Source organism: Hyperoodon ampullatus (genome assembly GCF_949752795.1).
Source record: "Hyperoodon ampullatus genome assembly, chromosome: 8".
NCBI lineage: Eukaryota > Metazoa > Chordata > Mammalia > Artiodactyla > Ziphiidae > Hyperoodon > Hyperoodon ampullatus.
In genome coordinates, this window is record NC_136921.1 from 65,368,161 (window position 1) to 65,389,951 (window position 21,791).

Here is a 21,791-nt window from a genome sequence, read left to right on the forward strand (position 1 = left end):
GGCGCAGTGGTTGAGAGTCCGCCTGCCGATGCAGGGGATACGGGTTCGTGCCCCGGTCCGGGAGGATCCCATATGCCGCGGAGCGGCTGGGCCCGTGAGCCATGGCCGCTGAGCCTGTGCATCCGGAGCCTGTGCTCCGCAACGGGAGAGGCCACAACAGTGAGAGTCCCGCGTACCGCAAAAAAAAAAAAGACCATCTCAAAATGTCAACTGTCAATACTATGAGTAGAAGCCCAGCTGAGATGTTACATTCTTTACAGAAAACTGTCAGAAGATGAGGTGGTACTTTTCTGTCTTTGGATCAAGTCATACCCTATCGCAAGAGTTAGTCCCAAATGATACAAACTTGGGTCTCTTATGCTGTATTCTCTTAGTAACCTGCTTTGTTCTTGCCCCTACCTCTTGATATTTTACTTACATAATATTTATATTTCCCTGGCTCTGATTTTATGTTTAAAATCATTTTACATTTGATGAATTGTTCAAAACCATTTCAGATTCTTTGCAGAATGAAACAGGGTTAATAATAATACCTTCATTTTACATATGCATAGAGAGTTGTAACAGGTTTATAGCCTCTTTCCACTGAGTTTACTTTAACACCAGGTTACTATGATTTGCTTGAATCAGCTCACAATTTTTTAATGAGGTGTGACCGTCTGAAATGATCATATTAGCAAGTATGTCTTCAAATAATAATTTTAGTTCCACTCTGGATATTGCTAAAATTTACTGTGTAATTAGCTAGGCTACCAATCACATAATGAGTTTTTTTTTTCAAGGAAACAATGTCATCTTTTTAAATATTTTAAACTATATTATGTACTAAAAAAACTTAGTTGGTTATGTTACACTAACCATCATAACCAATTTGGCTACCCCATTTCCACATTCTCTGTAGCTAAAAATTAACTTTACCAACATACTAGCACAGCTTGCTTAGAACTGCCAACATCCAGAGATTTTTATGCTTACCTACTATTACTATTCCCAAATACTTTATGGAACACAAGATTCAACAATATGCAACTAGAAGAAATATCAACTAGAAGAAACATCCTACTTAACCATCTAGCAAGTTTGTCTACAGTTATCTCTATATAGAAGATTATTTTCCAAGGTCCAATCTATCATTTGGAACCATATCTATTTTTAAAATAAATGTTTGAAATACAACAAACCACAATATCTGTTACCTTTATTAACTGTAGATTTTGAATTTTTGTATTTTGGATAGTTTGGCCAAGGATAGTGTTTTAAATATACTGTAATCTTATTTTTTAAGTTCAAATTTACATGATTATACTAATAATATTACTAACACATGATTGTACTAATGCTATGATATATATAATTATACTAATTATATTACATAATAAAATTCTTATCTAAGAATAACTTATATCTCAGGATACTCCCACATACAACAAATCACAAAAGTGGCACGAATTAAACAATACTCCTTATCTTTTTGACCTCTCAATATTGGAGTGCAGTAGGAATAAATTAAATTGTACCAAAATGGAATACCAGGTATGGGTTCTTCCATATTCCAGTTAACTCACATTAGATAAATGATGTCAAAACACCAGAACAGTGTGTTGTACCCACAGACTTGTAGAATTCAAAGAGTGACCCTTAATGTAGACAATGGATTTTAGTTAGTAATGATGTTTCACTATCACTTTCATTAATTTTAACAAATTTTAACTAAGGCAAGATATTAATGATAGGGGAAACTGTGCGCACATGTGTGCATGTATGTATGTGGAGATTGTATGGGAACTCTGTACTATCTGCTTACTTTTTCTGTAAAAAATGTATCTATTTTAGCCAATTTACTAATGAAATGGAGTATAGCTTTAATTTGTATTTACTTATACATCTTTGTAAGCGTTTACTATCTCTGTTTCCTTTTTTCTGAACTTTCTCCATGCCTTTAGGGACAAACTTCCAAGATGAAAGTTCAGAATAAATTCAATCATTAGCTGTTCAAGTTATATTTTTAGGCTTGACACTTTGATGTATAAATCACTGAGATTCAACTTCTCTGTTGTGTTGTTATTTTGTTTCAAGATGCACAGTGTATGATAGAATAACAGGTCTAATGTACTGATTTCCTAGATCTCATTTTCTCCTGTACTGATACAAGAGTATCACTATGGAGCTCCTTGAAGAATTAAAGTATTATGTAAAAATGTTCTTCAAAAATACATAGGATAGGGCTTCCCTGGTGGCGCAGTGGTTGAGAGTCCGCCTGCCGATGTGGGGGATGTGGGTTCGTGCCCCGGTCCGGGAGGATCCCACATGCCGCAGAGCGGCTAGGCCCGTGAGCCATGGCCACTGAGCCTGGACATCTGGGGCCTGTGCTCCATGGCAGGAGAGGCCACAGCAGTGAGGGGCCCATGTACCACCAAAAAAAAAAAAAAAAAAAAGGAAAAATACATAGGATAATGTGTTTGCCAAAGACAATAAAATAATGAAAACTGGAAAGAAAGGAAAATTATCCTTTACTAACAAAGACTTAAATTCACATTAAAAGGGTTTGCAGAGCTTCAGTTTTTATGACTCACACTTGGAAATAGCCTGTGAAATATTCACACTGCTAAGATAGAGAAATTCTAAAAGCATCCCCAGACAAGGAAAAATTACAAACAAAACTAAAAAAAGTTAGCTGTGGTGGTCACCAGTGATGTTCACCATACTTCTGCTTAACCTCCCTTTCTAGGCACCTAGGAAAAATGCATTTCCTTGCTCTCTTGAAATTAGGTGTGACCATGTGACCCACTCTGTTCAGTGAACTGTGAGATGTGTTCTGTATCACCTCTGGGTAGGAACTTTAAGAGTGTCCATGATTCATCATGCTCCCTTTCTTCCACTGGAGTATTTGTGGAGAAATGCTGACATAACATCCACCACTTCCTTTGAGTGACTACAGAGAACAGTGCCCCCTTGCTGATCCACACTAAGCATAGAGCAAAAGTAAACAATAAACTTCTTTTGTGTCAAGACACTGAAATTTAGGGTTGTTATGAGTGCATAATCTAAACTATCCAGATTGAAACAGCAATTTATAAAGGAAAAAAGAAAAGCCTACCCTTGGAGTTTTCATACAGAATACAAATTGAATAAAATCTATGTAATTCCAAAGGAGAAAAAACTGTGACCCAAGAGTTCAATCCCGCCATGTTGTAAGTAATGTGCAAAATAATTTTTGATGTATTTAAAATATTTTTTTACATTTCCCCATATTACTAAACTTCATTTCTCTTTTGTATTTCTGTGGTCTGAATGACTTTCGTGATTTGTTCTGTTAAGTAGGTTGTTGGGGTTTTTACCCTTGCCTTCAACCAACTTTCCATTCTTTAGTTTTTAAAATAGATTGTATGGTCATATAGTTTACCCCTCAAAAAGTATAAAAAGATATGCAGTGAAAAGATTCCTACCTCTGTTCCCATATCTCCCCCTCAACAAATAACTCACTCTATTAGTGTTTAATATCTTAGGGAGGCACATGGATGGCCAAAAAGCACATGAAACGACTTCCCTGGTGGTGCAGTGGTAAAGAATCCTTCTGCCAGTGCAGAGGACATGGGTTCTAGCCCTGGTCCAGGAAGATCCCACATGCCGCGGAGCAACTAAGCCCGTGCGCCACACTGCTGAGGCTGTGCTCTAGAGCCCGTGAGCCACAACTACTAAAGCCCGCGTGCCTAGAGCCCGTGCTCCGCAATGAGAGAAGCCACCGCAATGAGAAGCCCATGCACCGCAACGAAGAGTAGCCCCCGCTCGCCACAACCACAGAAAGCCCCTGCGCAGCAACGAAGACCCAACGCAGCCAAAAATAAAAATAAATTTATATTAAAAAATGGGGAATTCCCTGGCGGCGCAGTGGTTGGGAATCTGCCTGCCAATGCAGGGGACACGGGTTTGAGCCCTGGTCCAGGAAGATCCCACATGCCACGGAACGGCTAAGCCCGTGCGCCACAACTACTGAGCCTGCACTCTAGAGCCCGTGAGCCACAACTGCTGAGACCACGTGCCACAACTACTGAAGCCCAGGTGACTAGAGCCCGTGCTTTCACAAAAAGAGAAGCCACTGCAATAAGAAGCCGGCGCACGGCAGCGAGGGGCAGCCCCCACTCGCCACAACTAGAGAGAAGCCCGTGGGCAGCAACGAAGACCCAACGCAGCCAAAAATAAAAAAAAATTTAAAAAAAAATGCACATGAAAAGATGCTCAACATCACTAATTATTAGAGAAATGCAAATCGAAACTCCAATGAGGTATCACCTCACATTGGTCAGAATGGCCATCATCAAAAAATCTACAAACAATAAATGCTGGAGAGAGTGTGGAGAAAAGGGAACTCTCCTACATTGTTGGTGGGAATGTAAATTGTTCTCCAGACACTATGGAGAACAGTATGGCGGTTCCTTAAAAAATTAAAAATCGAACTACCCTGTGACCCAGCAATCCCACTCTTAGGCATATACCTGAGGAAAACCATAATTTGAAAAGATACATGCGCCCCAATGGTCACTGCAGCACTGTTTACAATAGCCAGGACATGGAAGCAACCTAATTGTCCATCAACAGAGGAATGGAAAAAGAAGATGTGGTACATATATACAATGGAATATTACTCAGCCATAAAAAAGAACAAAATAATGCCATTTGCAGCAACATGGATGGACCTAGAGATTGTCATATTGACTGAAGTAAGTCAGACACAGAAAGACAAATATCATATGACAGCACTTATATGTGGAATCTAAAAAAAAGGGTACAAATGAACTTATTTACAAACGAGTCACAGATGTAGAAAACAAACTTATGGTTACCAGGGGATAAAGGGGGCAGGGATACATTGGGAGACTGGGATTGACATATACATACTACTATATATAAAACAGATAACTAATAAGAACCTACTGTATAGCACAGGGAACTCTAGTCAATACTCTGTAATGGCCTATATGGGAAAAGAATCTAAAAAAAGAGTGGATATGTGTATATGTAAAACTGATTCACCTTTGATATATCCCTGAAACTAACACAACATTGTAAATCAACTATACGCCAATAAAAATTTTTAAAAATATATACACATTTCAGGGAATTTTTGGTTCACAGACGAACTGACAGAAATATGAGCTTTTTTTCTCTTCCTTTTCTTTATGGACTGTCTACAAATATTTCCTTATTCTTTTTTACTGCTGTATCATAGTCCATTATATGGAGGGATGTACCATGATTTGTTAACCAGTATTCTGTTGATAGGCATTTATATTGTTTCTCATCTTTCACTATTAACAAACAGTGCTGAAATAAGTAACTGTACACGTATCATTTCACAATGGTAAATTCCTAGAAATGTTGCTGAGTCAAAGGGTATACACATTTGTAGTGTGGTTAGATTTTTTCTAATTCTAATTTATATCACCAGCAAAAACATCAGTATGTTATCAATCTTACAGATTTTTTTGTCAACCTGAGAGAGAAAATTACTATAGTTTTTATTTAATTTACTAAATTATGAGTGAAATTGAACATGTTTATAAGTTTAAGATCGCTTTGTATTTAATTTCCTATGATCTTTCTGTGCATATCTTTGCTCAGTTTTTCTATTGTTAATAGAATTATTGTTAATAATTTTAAATAGTCTAATAATTCCAAAGTATGTTAGTCACATGGTTCTCCTGTAAAAACTACCCCAAATAGCACTGAAGTCAAACACAAAAAGGAAAATCGTAATAAAAAAACAAGAATAAAGAAACAGTGGTTATATACAAGGACTGAGCCCAAGGACTGAACCAAATTAAACAGTCAAAAATAAATACTATCATAAATGTGATTATAATAAATGAAAAACTCTTAAAAGATTAAAAAAGAAATTATCTAGATCTAAACTCCCAATTGATGTACTTCAAACAATACTGGAAATGGGTGATAACAGTAAAATCCTAAAGTCCTAATTTCCTCATCTTACATAATGTACAGTGAAAACATACTGCTTAAAAAATAAAAACGTAATTTTATTTCTATTTTACGTAATTTTACTTATATTAAAATAATACATAACTTTACTTATACATATAAAAAGCATATTAGTGAGAAATCTAAATTTATTGCATGGAATATAGCAGAAAACAGATTTTATAATTAAATAGTAATATTTGCAATGTAACAGCTGTAATTTGTCTTACATAATGAATGAAGAATGTGAAAAGATAAACTGAGGGGAGAAAGCAACAGTATCTTTTGAAGGTGACTAAGCAAATATAGTAAAGAGGGAAAGTAGAAGAGAATTCTAGAAGATGTGAGTGTACATATTAAAAAAACTGCCTGAGTTAGGGTTAAACAATAAGAGGAAAAAAAAGAATGCATGGTATGATAGTTACCTAATCTATAAACAGAGACAATACCAAACCTACCTTGCAGGGTTAATGTAAGGAATAAATGACAGAACATAAATAAAAGACACAAGGTACAGGCTCAATAGCTGCTAGTTTGCTTTGTCCATTGTCAATCACAAATTCTTCAAGGATAAAAGACCATGATGGAACAAACATTATTTAAAAATTTGTTACTGTGAGGGAGAAAAAGGTAAAAAAGGTTGTTCAACTCAAATATACCACTCTAACATTATACAGGCTTTGCATGTCTTCTATGATTTAAATTTTTAAAAAAAAGCGAAATATTAGCAACACAATGATGAAAACAATGAAAAACATTTCCAGTGTTGTCCCTAAGAATCATCACATGCCTACAAAGCAAAGGAACATCAGAAATCAACAGCTTTTACCATGGTCTTTCCTGATCCTCGGGGTCCAATAATGAGAACAGAATTACTTTCTCCATGAATAGCAGTTCTTTTTAGCAGCTCAATTAAGTGTCTGAAATGATATAAATAGGCCAAAATTTAAAGAGGAAAGCTGAAATAATTTGCTAGGTAATACTTTTTAAAAGCTGAATTTGAACAAAAAACAGACATTCCTTTTTTCTCTTCTTCTGGGCACTTGACTTATGCTCTAAATAGTCCTACAGAGAAGAACACAAATACTGATTCTCTGGAAACCTCAAGAAGAAACCAAGTAAGACTGAAGTATCTTGGTCTTTATGATGGTATGGGACAAGGGACAACAGTGGCAACTCTTAGGACCTTTTACTCCACAGCTGGCTGCTGAGTATTAGGTGCAAGCTCAGAATTCTCTCCATAATACCAGATTATAGAAATGATACAAGATTGAAAGTTAAAAGGTTTTTTTCACTATGGAAATACAGATATCTGCTCTTGCTTCACAACAGTCATTTTTTTATATACAAAGCAAAAATTTTACTTCTATAAAATGTCTGTTAGCCTTGTTTAATAAAATCTGTGTATGACAATTTTTGCAAAACCTAAAGGGCATCTGTAAGTACTTTCATAACAGACAAGCAGATAGCTAAACTTACTTATATTGTACTTGTACTCCAAATAGGTTACTATGTGGACTCTGATGACAAAATCTTTCACGCAAAATTCTTTGTACCTGATAAAAATAAAGTGAATAAATATAAATGAAAATATTACATATGCAATCAAAAAGGAACAAGAATATACATTTATAGCAGTCAGAATTAGGTATTAATCAATTCAACCCTCCCTAAATAACTTATCATCATGACGTCTGGCATTTTCCTAAGTTGTAAAATTAACAATTCTTTTTACCTATCTCAAGTCCCAGAGAAAGGATGAGAACTTAGTTATGAAGCATTCAACAAGAGAAAGAATTAGTTCCTTTAGCTAATCAGCAATTTGAGGGCTGTTTTAATCCATGTGAATGAACAAATACCTCACTTTGCGTATCGTATCAGCCAACGAACAAAGACAGGAGAGAATCTAATAATGTAATCTAATTTAATAATGTTCATGAACCACACCTCAGTCTCTAGAGACCAACACATCTAAACTGGTTTAGTTCAAGCCTTATCAATCTCTATCTGTCACAGAAGTCAGGATTCCGAGGAAATAAAAGAAATTTAAAAGTCCATATAGTTATTGAGGGCCTATTAGATACAGAGCACCATACTACTAAATGAACATGATCTATGCCTAAAAAAACACTGCAAATATATTGGAAAGAAATGAATATATTTGGAAAGAAATGACACATTCAAGAAACAACCTGCAAAATAGTAGTAACTCAGCATATAAGGATGTGCTCAATTATATAGAAGAAATTATATTCATCTAGGACATAAAATAAGAAATCATTGGAATTAATTAAGAAAAAATTCTTCTAAAGACCAAAATTTTGAGTTTGCCTTAGAACAAAGGGCTTAGACTCAGTTGTAAAAAAAAAAAAAAAAAAAAAAAGCCAATCTATCACGATCTTTAAAAAGATGGATCATTAAAATCATTCTTTTTCTGCTTTGCTGCTAATACAAAGGTCCTCAGTGACAAAAAACTTAGGAGGCTGTTTCAGATTTAGCCCCATCAGCAGAAACAAGAAGGCTCCAGGATTATTTGCTTCTCCCAGACTGACAGCATGGGACTGATCCTTCACATACCAAAGAAATAGATCTGAGTTCTCTTTACATGTACCAGAGGCTGAGCAAAGCAAATTATTCACTGGGGATAAAATAATCCATACTTATTTATAGAGGAAGTGGAAAGAATAGGAAGATTGGTGCCAAAGAGACAATAACACTTTTCTGGCAGGCCTGTTTTGAAGATTAAAAGAGGCAGTTATCTACAACACAATATAGGTATTATATAGGTAATAGCTGATACTTGTAAAAAAATTAAAGGGGCATATATAGATTCAAAGAATCATAGTGTGCATTCTGCCCCCTAGATAAGATCACTAGAAATCAAAAGACAACCTTCAGTCCTTTTCTTTTTTTAAACTTCATTAAAGTCTCTTAGAGAGACAACTAAGTATAAAATAAAGTGAGAGATAAAGTGAAGTTGTAGTGAATAGTCAGAGGTTCAAAAATCCTAAAGTGATCTGAGATGAAAATTAAACAGGTGTATAAATGTATAGAAATTAATTAAGCTGCACATGGAAGATTTGTTCACTTTACAAAGATATGTAAAAGTTAAATTAAAAAACAGAATTAAACATTTTCCTTCTACAAGAAGGAAGGTAAGGTCTCACAAAGGAATGCCAATAACATTTAGTTTTTGTTTAAAAGAAATGTAGTTCTGGTCAAGCCAGATAAATAGAAATGCCAGTGTAGGGACTTCCCTAGCAGTTCAGTGCTTAAGACTTCGCCTTACAATGTAGGGGGTGCGGGTTCGATCAACGGTTGGGGAGCTAAGATCCCACATGTCTCATGGCCAAAAAACCAAAACATAAAACAGAAGCAATATTGTAATAAACTCAATAAAGACTTTAAAAATGGTCCACATCAAAAAAATCTTTAAATAAGAAAAAAAGAAATGCCAGTGTAGAAATATCATGCACGTTCCCTACTAGACTCCTCAAAAGAGATATATATGCACTTAAGAAAACATTAAATGTTCATGATAAAAACACTCAACATGCTAGGAATATAAAGGGACTTCCTCAACCTGATAAAGAACACAAAAACCTACAGCTAACATCATACTCAATGGTGAAAGACTGAACACATTTCCCCAATATCAAAGACAAAATAAGATTGTCTGCTCTTGCTAGTTTATTCAGTGTTATACTGAAGGTTCTAGTCAGGGCAATTAGACAAGAAAAAGAAATGAAAGGCATCTAGATTGGGAAGAAAGAAGTAAAACTATCTCTATTTGCAGATGACATGATCTTACATAAAGAAAATCCTAAGGAATAAACTAAAAAAATATTAGAATAAATGAGTTCAGGAAGGTTACAGAATACGAGATTAATATAGAAAAATCAATTTCATTTAGATACACTTGCAATAAATAAAACATAGAATTAAGAAAACAATTCCGTTTACAACAGCACCGAAAGGAATAAAATACTTAGGAATAAATTTAACAAAAGTAGTACAAAACTCTAAAGATAATATTAAACTAAACTGAACTAGAGCACATTTAGGAAGACATGAGTAAAGTTAGGATTCCATCTATCCAAAGACTTAGAGGTTGAAATTAGGAAGTAGCAAAGATACTCTCCCCTTGAGAATGAAAAGAGTGGTTCTTCATACATGATAAGGGGAGAATTCAAGTTAAGAAGATGACTAATTCTCTTATCACCTTTGCATGGTAACAAACCTTCAGAGTGACGAAAATATATACTAACCTGTGAAAGGTATTCTGCTTGTATTAAGTTGTTACTCTTTGATTTACGACTGCTCATTTCAACAAACTGAAATCCTTAATAAAAAGAAAAAATAATTTTAGCATGAATATAAAGACTATTGACATATAGAGATTATTTAAGAATGTACTATTATAGAATCAAAATAAACAAGTTTTAAAACATGAAAAATGTTCAAATTTCTCAAACTTTAAAAATTCTCAGTTGAACCTAATTGTAGGAATCATTTCATAATATATGTAAATAAAACCATCCTGCTAAACATCTTAAAATTATACAGTGATGTACGTAAATTGTTTCTCAATAAAAACAGAAAAAAAAAAAAAACCATCTCAACGGCTCCTCTTTGTCTAAGTACAGGTTTAATTGACACTCCATTCCACAATTTAGATGGTTCTCATACACAAGTACTCCTACCTTTCTTTTCAATCTACTATTCAGCTTCCCTTCCTTGCCTTTAAAAACAAAAACAAAAAACAATCTATGTGCTTCCTTTATATACAATGTTTCTCCCCACATCCATCCCACAGGATCAGCCCTTCCAGAAAGCTTTTGCTTTCTTGTTCCACTCATCAGTCATAAACACTCATTATAGACTAGGTAAAATGTCTCTTCTGTAAACATACAGAACTGCCTGTACTTCTCTTTTTCATAATCAAATCACACTAAACAAAATTTGGTTAACTGTCAGTGTCCCCAGTTTGAGGATATTTAAAAGTTCCAAGCATTTTAACATAATGCCAAAATAAAGTTGGCAATGATAACTGGAATGAAAAATACATATACTAATGAAAAAAAAGAAGTTCTGTAAAATTCTCCTTCAGGGCAATATACTCATAGATAAACACCTTTGGCTAAAAGATCTAATTTTCTCATCAACAATTTCCTATATAATTACTTTACTAATCAGGTAATAATAGCTTAGCCAGGAATTGTTACAAGTGTTTTGCATTTATGAACTCATTTAATCCTAAGAATAACCCTATGGTATAAATATGATCATTAACACTGCTTTCAGATTAGAAGACACAGAAAGGTTAAGTAGCTTGACCAAAACCAAACAGTGTGTAAGTCACAGAGTCAGGATTTAAACCCAGTCAAGGTATACTTGATTATATATAACTATTATATATAGCTATAAGTGTATATACTTAGATATATATAACTAACTGCTATTTAGTCAACTGTTTTTATTTTTTTTATTTTTATTTTTTTGCGGTACGTGGGCCTCTCACTGTTGTGGCCTCTCCCGTTGTGAAGCACAGGCTCTGGAAGCGCAGGCTCAGCAGCCATGGCTCACGGGCCTAGCCGCTCCATGGCACGTGGCATCTTCCCGTACCAGGGCACGAACCCGTGTCCCCTGCATCGGCAGGCGGACTCTCAACCACTGCGCCACCAGGGAAGCCCTCAACTGTTTTTAAAAAGTACACATTTCAATAACTTAAAGGAAGATCAACCTCTGTGACATATTTTATATTCATATTTATTAATTTCATATACTGACAGACGCCCACCTTTGGAATGCTGTTTCTAACAGGACAGCAGTTGAGCAATGCTTTGACAAACAGATAACAAGCAAATCTGTCCCTCCCTTCTTAAACCCCAAAGGGCTTCCGGCTCCAGGCACTCAAATTGGAAACTCAAGAACAGAATACTCTACTGATGTCTTGGTCCCTTAAGAAGCTTCTTTCTTAGGAGAAAAGTGTTTTTTTCAGTCACCCTTAGAGCCCTTCTAGCAGCTTTTTCTCTGTACGAGGCACCTTGCTTGAGAATCTTTACATTAATTATTTTAATTTTATTCTATTTTAAATTTTTCCCTTAAATCAGAGTTGTGTGTGGGCAAAAAACCATTTTAGCAACATGAAATGATATCCTCATTCTGGTTTAAGGTACTCTTAACTGTGAAGAAGGTCTACAAGCCAAAATCTGAAATCACAGGAAACAACGGAACAAATGTCCCCTAGACAATAAGGAGAAGTGAACTTTTAAAAAATGGAGAAGAGCTTTTACAATATACCTTATCTTTTTAGAGCTATATTAGCAATTTCACAGTATTAATGGAATTAAAACATATTTCTCCCCATTTCATGGGTTGAAAAAACATGCTCAGAAGAGCTAAGTAAAATGCCTGAGGTTGCAGGGTAGGTGTCTAATCTGCCTCCTTGCATCAAATATAATTCAGGTAAGCCACTAAAAACATGCATATTCTTCATTTGGTGATCATTCATGAAAGAAACATACACATACACACTACTTCAGTTCCTAACCCACATAAATTTTTACTGCAAATTGAGTCTTAATTGAGATTGATTTTAATACATCGAGCCCCTCCAAATAATAGCCAAATCTCCACTCTATTACACAGAATATTTTAAAAGACAATTCTAACTTTATAGAAGAAACGACAAGTTTTGGAATGATAGATGCAAACCACATATCTGACAAAGGACTTATATACAGAGAAGCTTCAAAGCTCAACAATACAGAAATCTAGAAAAATGGGCAAAGGGCATAAACAGACACTTCAACCAAAGAGGGTATATGGATGTCAAATAAACACATGAAACACACTAGTCATTAGGAAAATGCAGATTATAACCACAATGAGGTATATGTACACACCTGTTTGAACAGCAAAAACTAAAAAGTGAAAACAGCAAATGCTGGTGAGGATGCAGAGAATCCACATCTCTAATACAACTACTGGTAAGAATGTGAAATGTTATAGCCATTCTGCAAAGTTTCCTTTTGGCAGTATTTCTTTTTTAATTTAACACAATTTGTTAGCCATTTATCTGTCTATGGGCATTTAGGTTGCTTCCAGGACCTGGCTACTGCAAATAGTGCTGCAATGAACACTGGGGTGCATGTGTATTTTTGAATTATGGTTTTCTCTGGGTATATGCCCAGTAATGGGATTGCTGGGACATATGGTAGTTCTATTTTTAGTTTAAGGAACCTACATACTGTTCTCCATAGTGGCTGCATCAATTTACATTCCCACCAACAGTACAAGAGGGTTCCCTTTTCCCCACACCCTCTGCAACATTCGTTGTTTGTAGATTTTCTGATGATACCCATTCTAACCGGTTTCAGTTGATACCTCATTGTACTTTTGATTTGCATTTCTCTAATAATTAGTGATGTTGAGCAGCTTTTCATGAGCCTCTTGGCCATCTGTATGTCTTCTTTGGAGAAATGTCTATTTAGGTCTTCTGCCCATTTTTTGATTGGGTTTTTTTTTTTTAATATTGAGCTGCATAAGTTGTTTATGTATTTTGGAGATTAATCCTTTGTCTCTTTGTTTGGAAATGTTTTCTCCCATTCTGAGGGTTGTACTTTCGTCTTGTTTATAGTTTCCTTTGTTGTGCAAAAGTTTTAAGTTTAATTAGATCCCATTTGTTTATTTTGTTTTTATTTCCATTACTCTAGGAGGTGGGTCAAAAAAGATCTTGCTGTGATTTATGTCAAAGCGTGTTCTTCTTATGTTTTCCTTGAAGATTTTATAGTATCCAGTCTTACATTTAGGTCTCTAATCCATTTTGAGTTTATTTTTGTGTATGGTGTCTTTTCATTTTTATACATGTAGCTTTCCATGTAGTCTTTCATTCCTATACATGTAGCTGTCCAGTTTTCCCAGCACTACTTACTGAAGAGACTGTCTTTTCTCCATTGCATATCCTTGCCTCCTTTGCAATATATTAGTTGATCAAAGGTGTGTGGGTTTATCTCTGGGCTTTCTATCCTGTTCCATTGACCTATATTTCTATTTTTGTGCCAGTACCCTATTATCTTGATTGCTGTAGCTTTGTAGTATAGTGAAGTCAGGGAGTCTGATTCCTCCAGCTCCGTTTTTTTCCCTCAAGATTGCTTTGGCTATTTAGAGTCTTTCATGTTTCCATACAAATTTTAATATTTTTTGCTCTAGTTCTGTTAAAAATGCCATTAGTGATTTGATAGGGATTACACTGAATCTGTAGATTGCTCTGGGTACTAGAGTCATTTTCACAATATTGATTCTTCCAATCCAAGAACATGGTATTTCTCTATATCTGTTTTGTGTCATCTTTGATTTCTTTCATCAGTGTCTTATAGTTTTCTGAGTACAGGTCTTTTACCTCCTTAGGTAGGTTTATTCCTAGGTATTTTATTATTTTTGTTACAATGGTGAATGGAATTGTTTCCTTAATTTCTCTTTCTGATCTTTCATTGTTAGTGTATAGGAATGTAAAAGATTTCTGTGCATTAATTTTGTATCCTGCAACTTTACCAAATTCATTGATTAGCTCTAGTAGTTTTCTGGTGGCATCTTTAGGATTATCTATGTATAGTATCATGTCATCTGCAAACAGTGACAGTTTTACTTCTACTTTTCCACTTTGGATTCCTTTATTTTTTTCTTCTCTGATTGCCATGGTTAAGACTTCCAAAACTATGCTGAATACTAGTGGCAAGAGTGGACATCCTTGTTTTGTTCCTGAGCTTAGAGGAAATGCTTTCAGTTTTTCACCATTGAGAATGATGCTTGCTGTGGGTTTGTCTTATATGGCCTTTATTATGTTGAGGTTGGTTCCCTCTGTGTCCATGTTCAGGAGAGTTTTTAATCATAAATGGGTGTTGAATTTTGTCAAAAGCTTTGACTGCATCTATTGAGATGATCATATAGTTTCTATTCTTTAATTTAATATTGTGTATTGCACTGATTTGTGTATACTGAAGAATCCTTGAATCCCTGGCATAAATCCCTCTTGACCATGGTGTATGATCCTTTTAATGTGTGGCTGGATTTTCTCTGCTAGTATTTTGTTGAGAATTTTTGCATCTATATACATCAGTAATATTGGTCTGTAATTTTCATTTTTTGTAGTATCTTTGATTTTGGTATCAAGGTGATGGTGGCCTCGTAGAATGAGTTTGGGAGTGTTCCTTCCTCTGCAATTTTTTGGAAAGAGTTTGAGAAGGATGGGTATTAGCTCTTCTCTAAATGTTCAATACAATTCACCTGTGAAACCATCTGGTCCCGGACTTTTGTTTGCTACAAAATTTTTAATCATAGTTTCCATTTCATTACTTGTGATTAGTCTGTTCATATTTTCTATTTCTTCTTGGTTCAGTCTTGAAAGTTGTGCTTATCTACGAATTTGTCCATTTCTTCCAGGTTGTCCATTTTATGGGCATATAGTTGCTTGTAGTAATCTCTCATGATCCTTTGTATCTCTGCAGTGTCAGTTGTTACTTCTCGGTTTTTGTTTCTAATTTTATTGATTCTTGATGAATCTGGCTAAAGGTTTATCAATTTTGTTTATCTTCTCAAAGAACCAGCTTTTAGTTTTATTGATCTTTGCTTGTTTTCTATGTTTCTACTTTCTTTCTGCTCTGGTCTTTATGACTTCTTTCCTTTTACTCAGTTTGGGTTTTGTTTGTTCTTCTTTCTCTAGTATCCTTAAGGTGTAAGGTTAGATTGTTTGAGATGTTTCTTGTTACTTGAGGTAGGATTGTATTGCTATAAACTGCCCTTTTAGAACTGTTTTTGCTGCATCCCACAGGTTTTTTATCGTTGTGTTTTCATTGTCATTTGTCTCTAGGTACTTTTTGATTTATTCTTTGAGTAAATAAAAAAACACAAACTGTGTTTGTGTTTTTTGCAGTTTTTTCCCTGAAACTGATTTCTAATCTCATAGCATTGTTGTCAGAAAAGATGCTTGCTATGATTTCAATTTTCTTAAATTTACTGAGGCTTGATTTGTGACCCAAGATGTGGTCTATCCTGGAGAATGTTCTGTGTGCAATTGAAAAGAAAGTGTAATCTGCTGTTTTTGGATGGTATGTGCTATAAATATCAATTAAGTCTATCTGCTCTATTGTGTCATTTAAATCTTGTGTTTCCTTATTAATTTTCTGTCTGGATGATCTGTCCATTGGTGTAAGTGAGGTGTTAAAATCCCTCACTATTACTGTGTTACTGTCGATTTTCTCTTTTATAGCTGTTAACATGTGCCTTATGTACTGAGGTGCTCCGATGTTGGGTTCATAGATATTTATAATTGTTATATCTTCTTCTTGGATTGATCCCTTGATCATATGTAGTGTCCTCCCTTGTCTCTTGTAACAATCTTTGCTTTAAAGTCTATTTTATCTGATATGAGTATTGCTACTCCAGCTTTCTTTTGATTTCCATTTGCATGAAGTATCTTTTCCCATCCCCTCACTTTCAGTCTGTATGTGTCCCTAGGTCTGAAGTGGGTCTCTTGTAGACAGCATATAGATGGGTCTTGTTTTTGTATTCATTCAGCAAGCCTGTGTCTTTTGGTTGGAGCATTTAATCCATTCACATTTAAGGTAATTATCAATATGTATGTTCCTTTTACCATTTTCTTAATTGTTTTTTGGTTTGCTTTTGTAGGTGCTTTTCTTCTCTTGTTTCCCACTTAGAAATGTTCCTTTAGCATTTGCTGTAGAGCTGGTTTGGTGGAGCTGAATTCTCTTAGCTTTTGCTTGTCTGTAAAGCTTTTTTTTTCTGTTGAATCTGAATGAGATCCTTGCCAGCTAGAGTAAGCTTGGTTGTAGGTTCCTCCTTTCCATCACTTTAAATATATTGTGCCACTCCCTTATGGCTTGTAAAGTTTCTGCTAAGAAATCAGCTGTTAACCTTATGGGAGTTCCCTTGTATGCTATTTGTTGTTTTTCCGTTGTTGCTTTTAATAATTTTTCTTTGTATTTAATTCTTGTCAATTTGATTACTGTGTCTTAGCGTGTTTCTCCTTGGGTTTATCCTGTATGGGACTCTCTGTGCTTCCTGGACTTGACTATTTCCTTTCCCAAATTAGGGAAGTTTTCGCCTGTAATCTCCTCAAGTATTTTCTCAGGTCCTTTCTCTCAATCTTCTTCTTCTGAGACCCCTATAATGCCAATGTTGGTGCATTTAATGTTGTTCCAGAGGTCTCTTAGGCTGTCTTCATTTCTTTTCATTGTTTTTTATTCTGTTCCACGGCAGCGAATTCCACCTTTCTGTCTTCCAGGTCACTTATCCGTTCTTCTGCCTCAGTTATTCTAGTATTGATTCCTTCTATTGTATTTTTCACTTCAGTTACTGTATTGTTCATGTCTGTTTGTTCTTTAATTCTTATAGGTGTTTGCTCTTTAATTCTTCTAGGTCTCTGTTAAACATTTCTTGCATCTTTTTTATCTTTGCCTCATTCTTTTTCTGAGGCCCTGGATCACCTTCACTATCATCATTCTGAATTCTTTTTCTGGAAGGTTGCCTATCTCCACTTCATTTAGTTGTTTTTCTGGGGTTTTATCTTGTTCCTTCATCTGGTACATAGTCCTCTGCCTTTTCGTCTTTCTGTGAATGTGGTTTTTGTTCCACAAGCTGCAGGACTGTAGTTCTTCTTGCTTCTGCTGTCTGCCCTCTGATGAATGAGGCTATCTAAGAGGCTTGTGCAAGTTTCCTGATGGGAGGGACTGGTGGTGGGTAGAGCTGGCTGTTGCTCTGGTGGGCAGAGCTCAGTAAAACTTTAATCCACTTGTTTGCTGATGGGTGGGGCTGAGTTCCCTCCCTGTTGGTTGTTTGGCCTGAGACGACCCAGCACTGGAGCCTATCCAGCTCTTTGGTGGGGCTAATGGTAGACTCCAGGAGGGCACATGACAAGGAGTACTTCCCAGAACTTCTGCTGCCAGTGTCCTTGTCCCTGCGGTGAGCCACAGCCACCCCCTGCCTCTTCAGGAGACCTTCCGACGCTATCAGGTAGGTCTGGTTCAGTCTCCTATAGGGTCACTGCTCCTTCCCCCTGGATCCTGATACGTACACTACTTTGTGTGTGCCCTCCACGAGTGGAGTCTCTATTTCCCCCAGTTCTGTCAAAGTCCTGCAATCAAATCCCGCTAGCCTTCAAAGTCTGATTCTCTGGGAATTCCTCCTCCCATTGCCGGAACCCCAGGTTGAGAAGCCTGACATGGCAGTCAGAACCTTCGGTCCAGTGGGTGGACTTCTGTGGTAAAACTGTTCTCCAATTTGTGAGTCACCCACCTAGCGGTTATGGGATTTGATTTTATTGTGATTGTGCTCCTCCTACCATCTCACTGCTGTTTCTTCTTTGTCTTTGGATGTGGGGTATCTTTTTTGATGAGTTCCAGTGTCTTCCTTTCAATTGTTCAGCAGTTAGTTGTGATTCTGGTGTTCTCGAAAAAGGGAGTGAGCGCACGTCCTCCTACTCCACCATCTTGAACCTGTTTTAAGCTCTCCTATGCTTTGGCAGTTTCTTATAAACAAACACTTACCATGTAACATGGCAATTGTACTCGGTATTTATACCAAAGAAATGAAAATTTATCCTCAAACGAAAACCTGTAAATGTGAATCTTTACAATTTTATCTGTAATAGCCAAAAAACTGAAAACAATACAGATGTCCTTCAAAGAGCCAATGGAGTTAAAGAAACTGAAACATCCATACATACAGGGGGACTATAACTGAGAAAAAAAAAAAGAGAGATTAACTACTGATACGTGAAATAACTTCGATGGCTCTCAAGGGCATCATGCTTAGTGAACAGGAAAAAAAAGGCCGATCTCAAAAAAAAATACATATTTTACAATTCCATTTAAAAAACATTCTTGGGGGCTTCCCTGGTGGCGCAGTGGTTGAGAGTCTGCCTGCTGATGCAGGGGACACGGGTTCGTGCCCTGGTCCAGGAAGATCCCACATGCCACGGAGCGGCTAGGCCCGTGAGCCATGGCCGCTGAGCCTGTGCGTCCAGAGCCTGTGCTCCGCAACGGGAGAGGCCACAACAGTGAGAGGCCCGTGTACTGGAAAAAAAAAAAAAAAAACAAACCATTCTTGGAATGACAAAACTATTATGAAGATGAAGAACAGATTTATGATTGTGAGGAGACAGAACTTAGGGGTGAGTATGACTACAAAAAGGAGTTACATGAAGAATTTTCTCTGTAATGATGGAAGAGTTTGGCATCTTTATTGCAATGGTGTTCAAACAAATCTAACCATGGGATAAAATCACAGAGAATTATACAGACACACAAAAATGAGTGCAAGTAAAAACTGTTGAGAACTGAATAAGGTCTGTAATCTTGTTAACCGTGTTATACCAATGTCAGTTTTCTGGTTTTGACATGCAGTATCATTTGAACTATATTTGCAACTTCTGTGAGTTTATAATAACTTCAAAATAAAAAGTTTAAAAAAATTAAACTAATTTTATAGTTTTTTTGAAGTGCTTAATGACAAAAATGTGAATATAAGTGGTATAACTAAATCCTCTTTATCTGAAAATAGACTATTAAGTTTGATTGAATTTCTCCTCAGATTTACCAGTGGGTCAAGCGACACCTCCTTCCACTTCCTACTGTGCTTTTGATACCATGACTTCACTTACTATTCTAAATAGCAGGACTAGACATAAAGTGTAAAAGGAGCTCAACATCTATGCATGACTAGGTCATGTTATTATCAAATACAATAGGTGACTACAATTATTTAGTTGTAGAAATTTTGGTGGAAACTACTATTTCATTTATACTCTTAAGACGAGCAGTGAAATGGATAATGCCAAAGAATGGCTTACCCTCACAGTATTTCTTTAGCACCTATACTTTTTATATTATTGGTTTCCAGTAGATCCTCCTCTCAACTTATGTTTTCTAAAGTGAATAAACCTAATTTTCAGTTTCAGAGTTTCAAGTAACAATTGGTCTATTCTATAGCCTAAAAAAATTGAACCCAATCCATTCCTGTCACTGGCTGCCTCCAACCTACTTTAGATCACCATTATTTCTTGACTGGAAATCTATGCCAGCTTCTTTATTGTCTCCAACTCTTACTCCCTTTTTCATGTAAAAACCCTTCAATTCCATCCTCAACTCCCAAAATTCTAAATTCCAAATCCCTAACATCATTTAAAAGGAAGGTTCTGAATGACTAGTTTCCCAGTTTAGCTCACGACTCCTCTTAATATGCCTGGAAGAATCAACAATTCTCTATACCCTGACTCACTCCAAACTCAGGCCTTAGTTGAGATATTATTTCCTTTGGAATACTTTCTGTGACACCCCTGAACACTCCTAGTCTGAGCAAAATCTGAGGGTTTTGTGTCCCTCAAGTGCTATCTTCCCCTTTCACAGAACTTAATTAGCATACAGTGATGTAACTAACTGTGTTTACTTATGTTTGCTCCACTGGACCACAGCTCCTTGAAAGAAAGACTCAGAAATCATGTTATCATTGTATCCAAATCAAGTAGTGCAAAAATGGCATATAGTTGGTTTTCAAGAAAATATTTGATAAATGAATGAATGTTAGGCAGTGGAGAATGTCCACAGGTAAACTAGCTGCTAAAAAGGAGCCAGGTTAGTTTAAATCAACTGCCTAGCTAAATTTAGAAGTTTTGAATAATTACATGCCATGACACTCAAAAAAACCCTGCCAAGCATGAAAGAAAAATTATATATATACTAATATATATTTATATAAATATTTATATAAAATAAATACAGAATGATTTATACTTCAAGTAAAATACATGCAGTATAATATTATCATGGTAGTGTCACATCAATGGAAATTCAAATTGGTTAAAAATATAGTTAATTTGGTTAAGAAATTAATTTCTTTTAATAGAGAAGTCCCAAAATTAACAAAAGAGAAAGTACACATTTTTTAAACAAATAATCTTAAATCAAATGATATACCTTATAAAGCTGTAAGTCTGATGATGTAAGAGAAGGTAAAGTCAATTATCTTTAGAAAAAGATTATCAATTATTTCTGTCTTTTTATAATGGGTTGACAGTTTGCTAGTAACACATTAAAAACAGATTAGTAATATATTCTCCTTTCTGGAATTAGGCTACCATATTTCATTCTTATTTACACTGCCTTCAATTAAGACTTAGAGGATTAAAAGGAATATCTGAAATGAATATTAAATTTACTAGTAAAAATCTATACTTTTATGTATTTTATTAATATTTATAAGTACTCCAGCCATCCTCAATTTCATTATTTTAATTTTGCTGTGATTTGGAATACTCTCCCTACTCACTGCAAACTTGCAGTTACTGAATGCCAGTTTTAGCTTGTCTAAAATATAGGCAACACAGATTTTAAATCTAATATATAGTAATACTGAACATATGAAAAAAGAGAGTTCAAGGTTTTCATTTCTGACGTTAAACCAGAAAAGCAAAGGCAGAAGAAGTGAAGATGAAGACCCTAGAATCTTTCTAGAAATTTTTGAATTTTCTTAGAAAGTAAGTCACACGCAATGAAATAAAGAAATATTTGAGGATACTATTGAAATCAGAACCGTAAGCAAGAAGAAGTCCAAAAAGAGGCCATTTATATATCAAATTTAAGATAAATGCAAATTCAGACAAAGTCAAGGAGAAGCAGAACTTGAAAACTGAGATTGATGGTAATATCAACTGTCCCTAAGAGTTTTGTCATCAAGTATAGATTTGAATTCTTGGTTCTGTGGTGTGACCTTTGCAAATTAACCTTCCTAAGCCTCAG

At 35.5% G+C, this 21,791-nt stretch overlaps 1 protein-coding gene across 1 annotated transcript in view; it reads right to left on the reverse strand.

Annotated features, from left to right (window-relative positions):
* The window catches only part of ORC4 (origin recognition complex subunit 4), a 95,105-nt gene that overhangs the window by 31,141 nt on the left and 42,173 nt on the right, over window positions 1-21,791 (reverse strand). The window contains exons 2-4 of the mRNA XM_079709971.1: window positions 10,245-10,318; window positions 7,456-7,532; window positions 6,806-6,896 (exon numbers count right to left, since the gene is read on the reverse strand). Coding sequence (XP_079566097.1) covers window positions 6,806-6,896; window positions 7,456-7,532; window positions 10,245-10,301 — 225 coding nt within the window. The 5' untranslated portion in view covers window positions 10,302-10,318. The remainder of the gene's footprint in view (window positions 1-6,805; window positions 6,897-7,455; window positions 7,533-10,244; window positions 10,319-21,791) is intronic.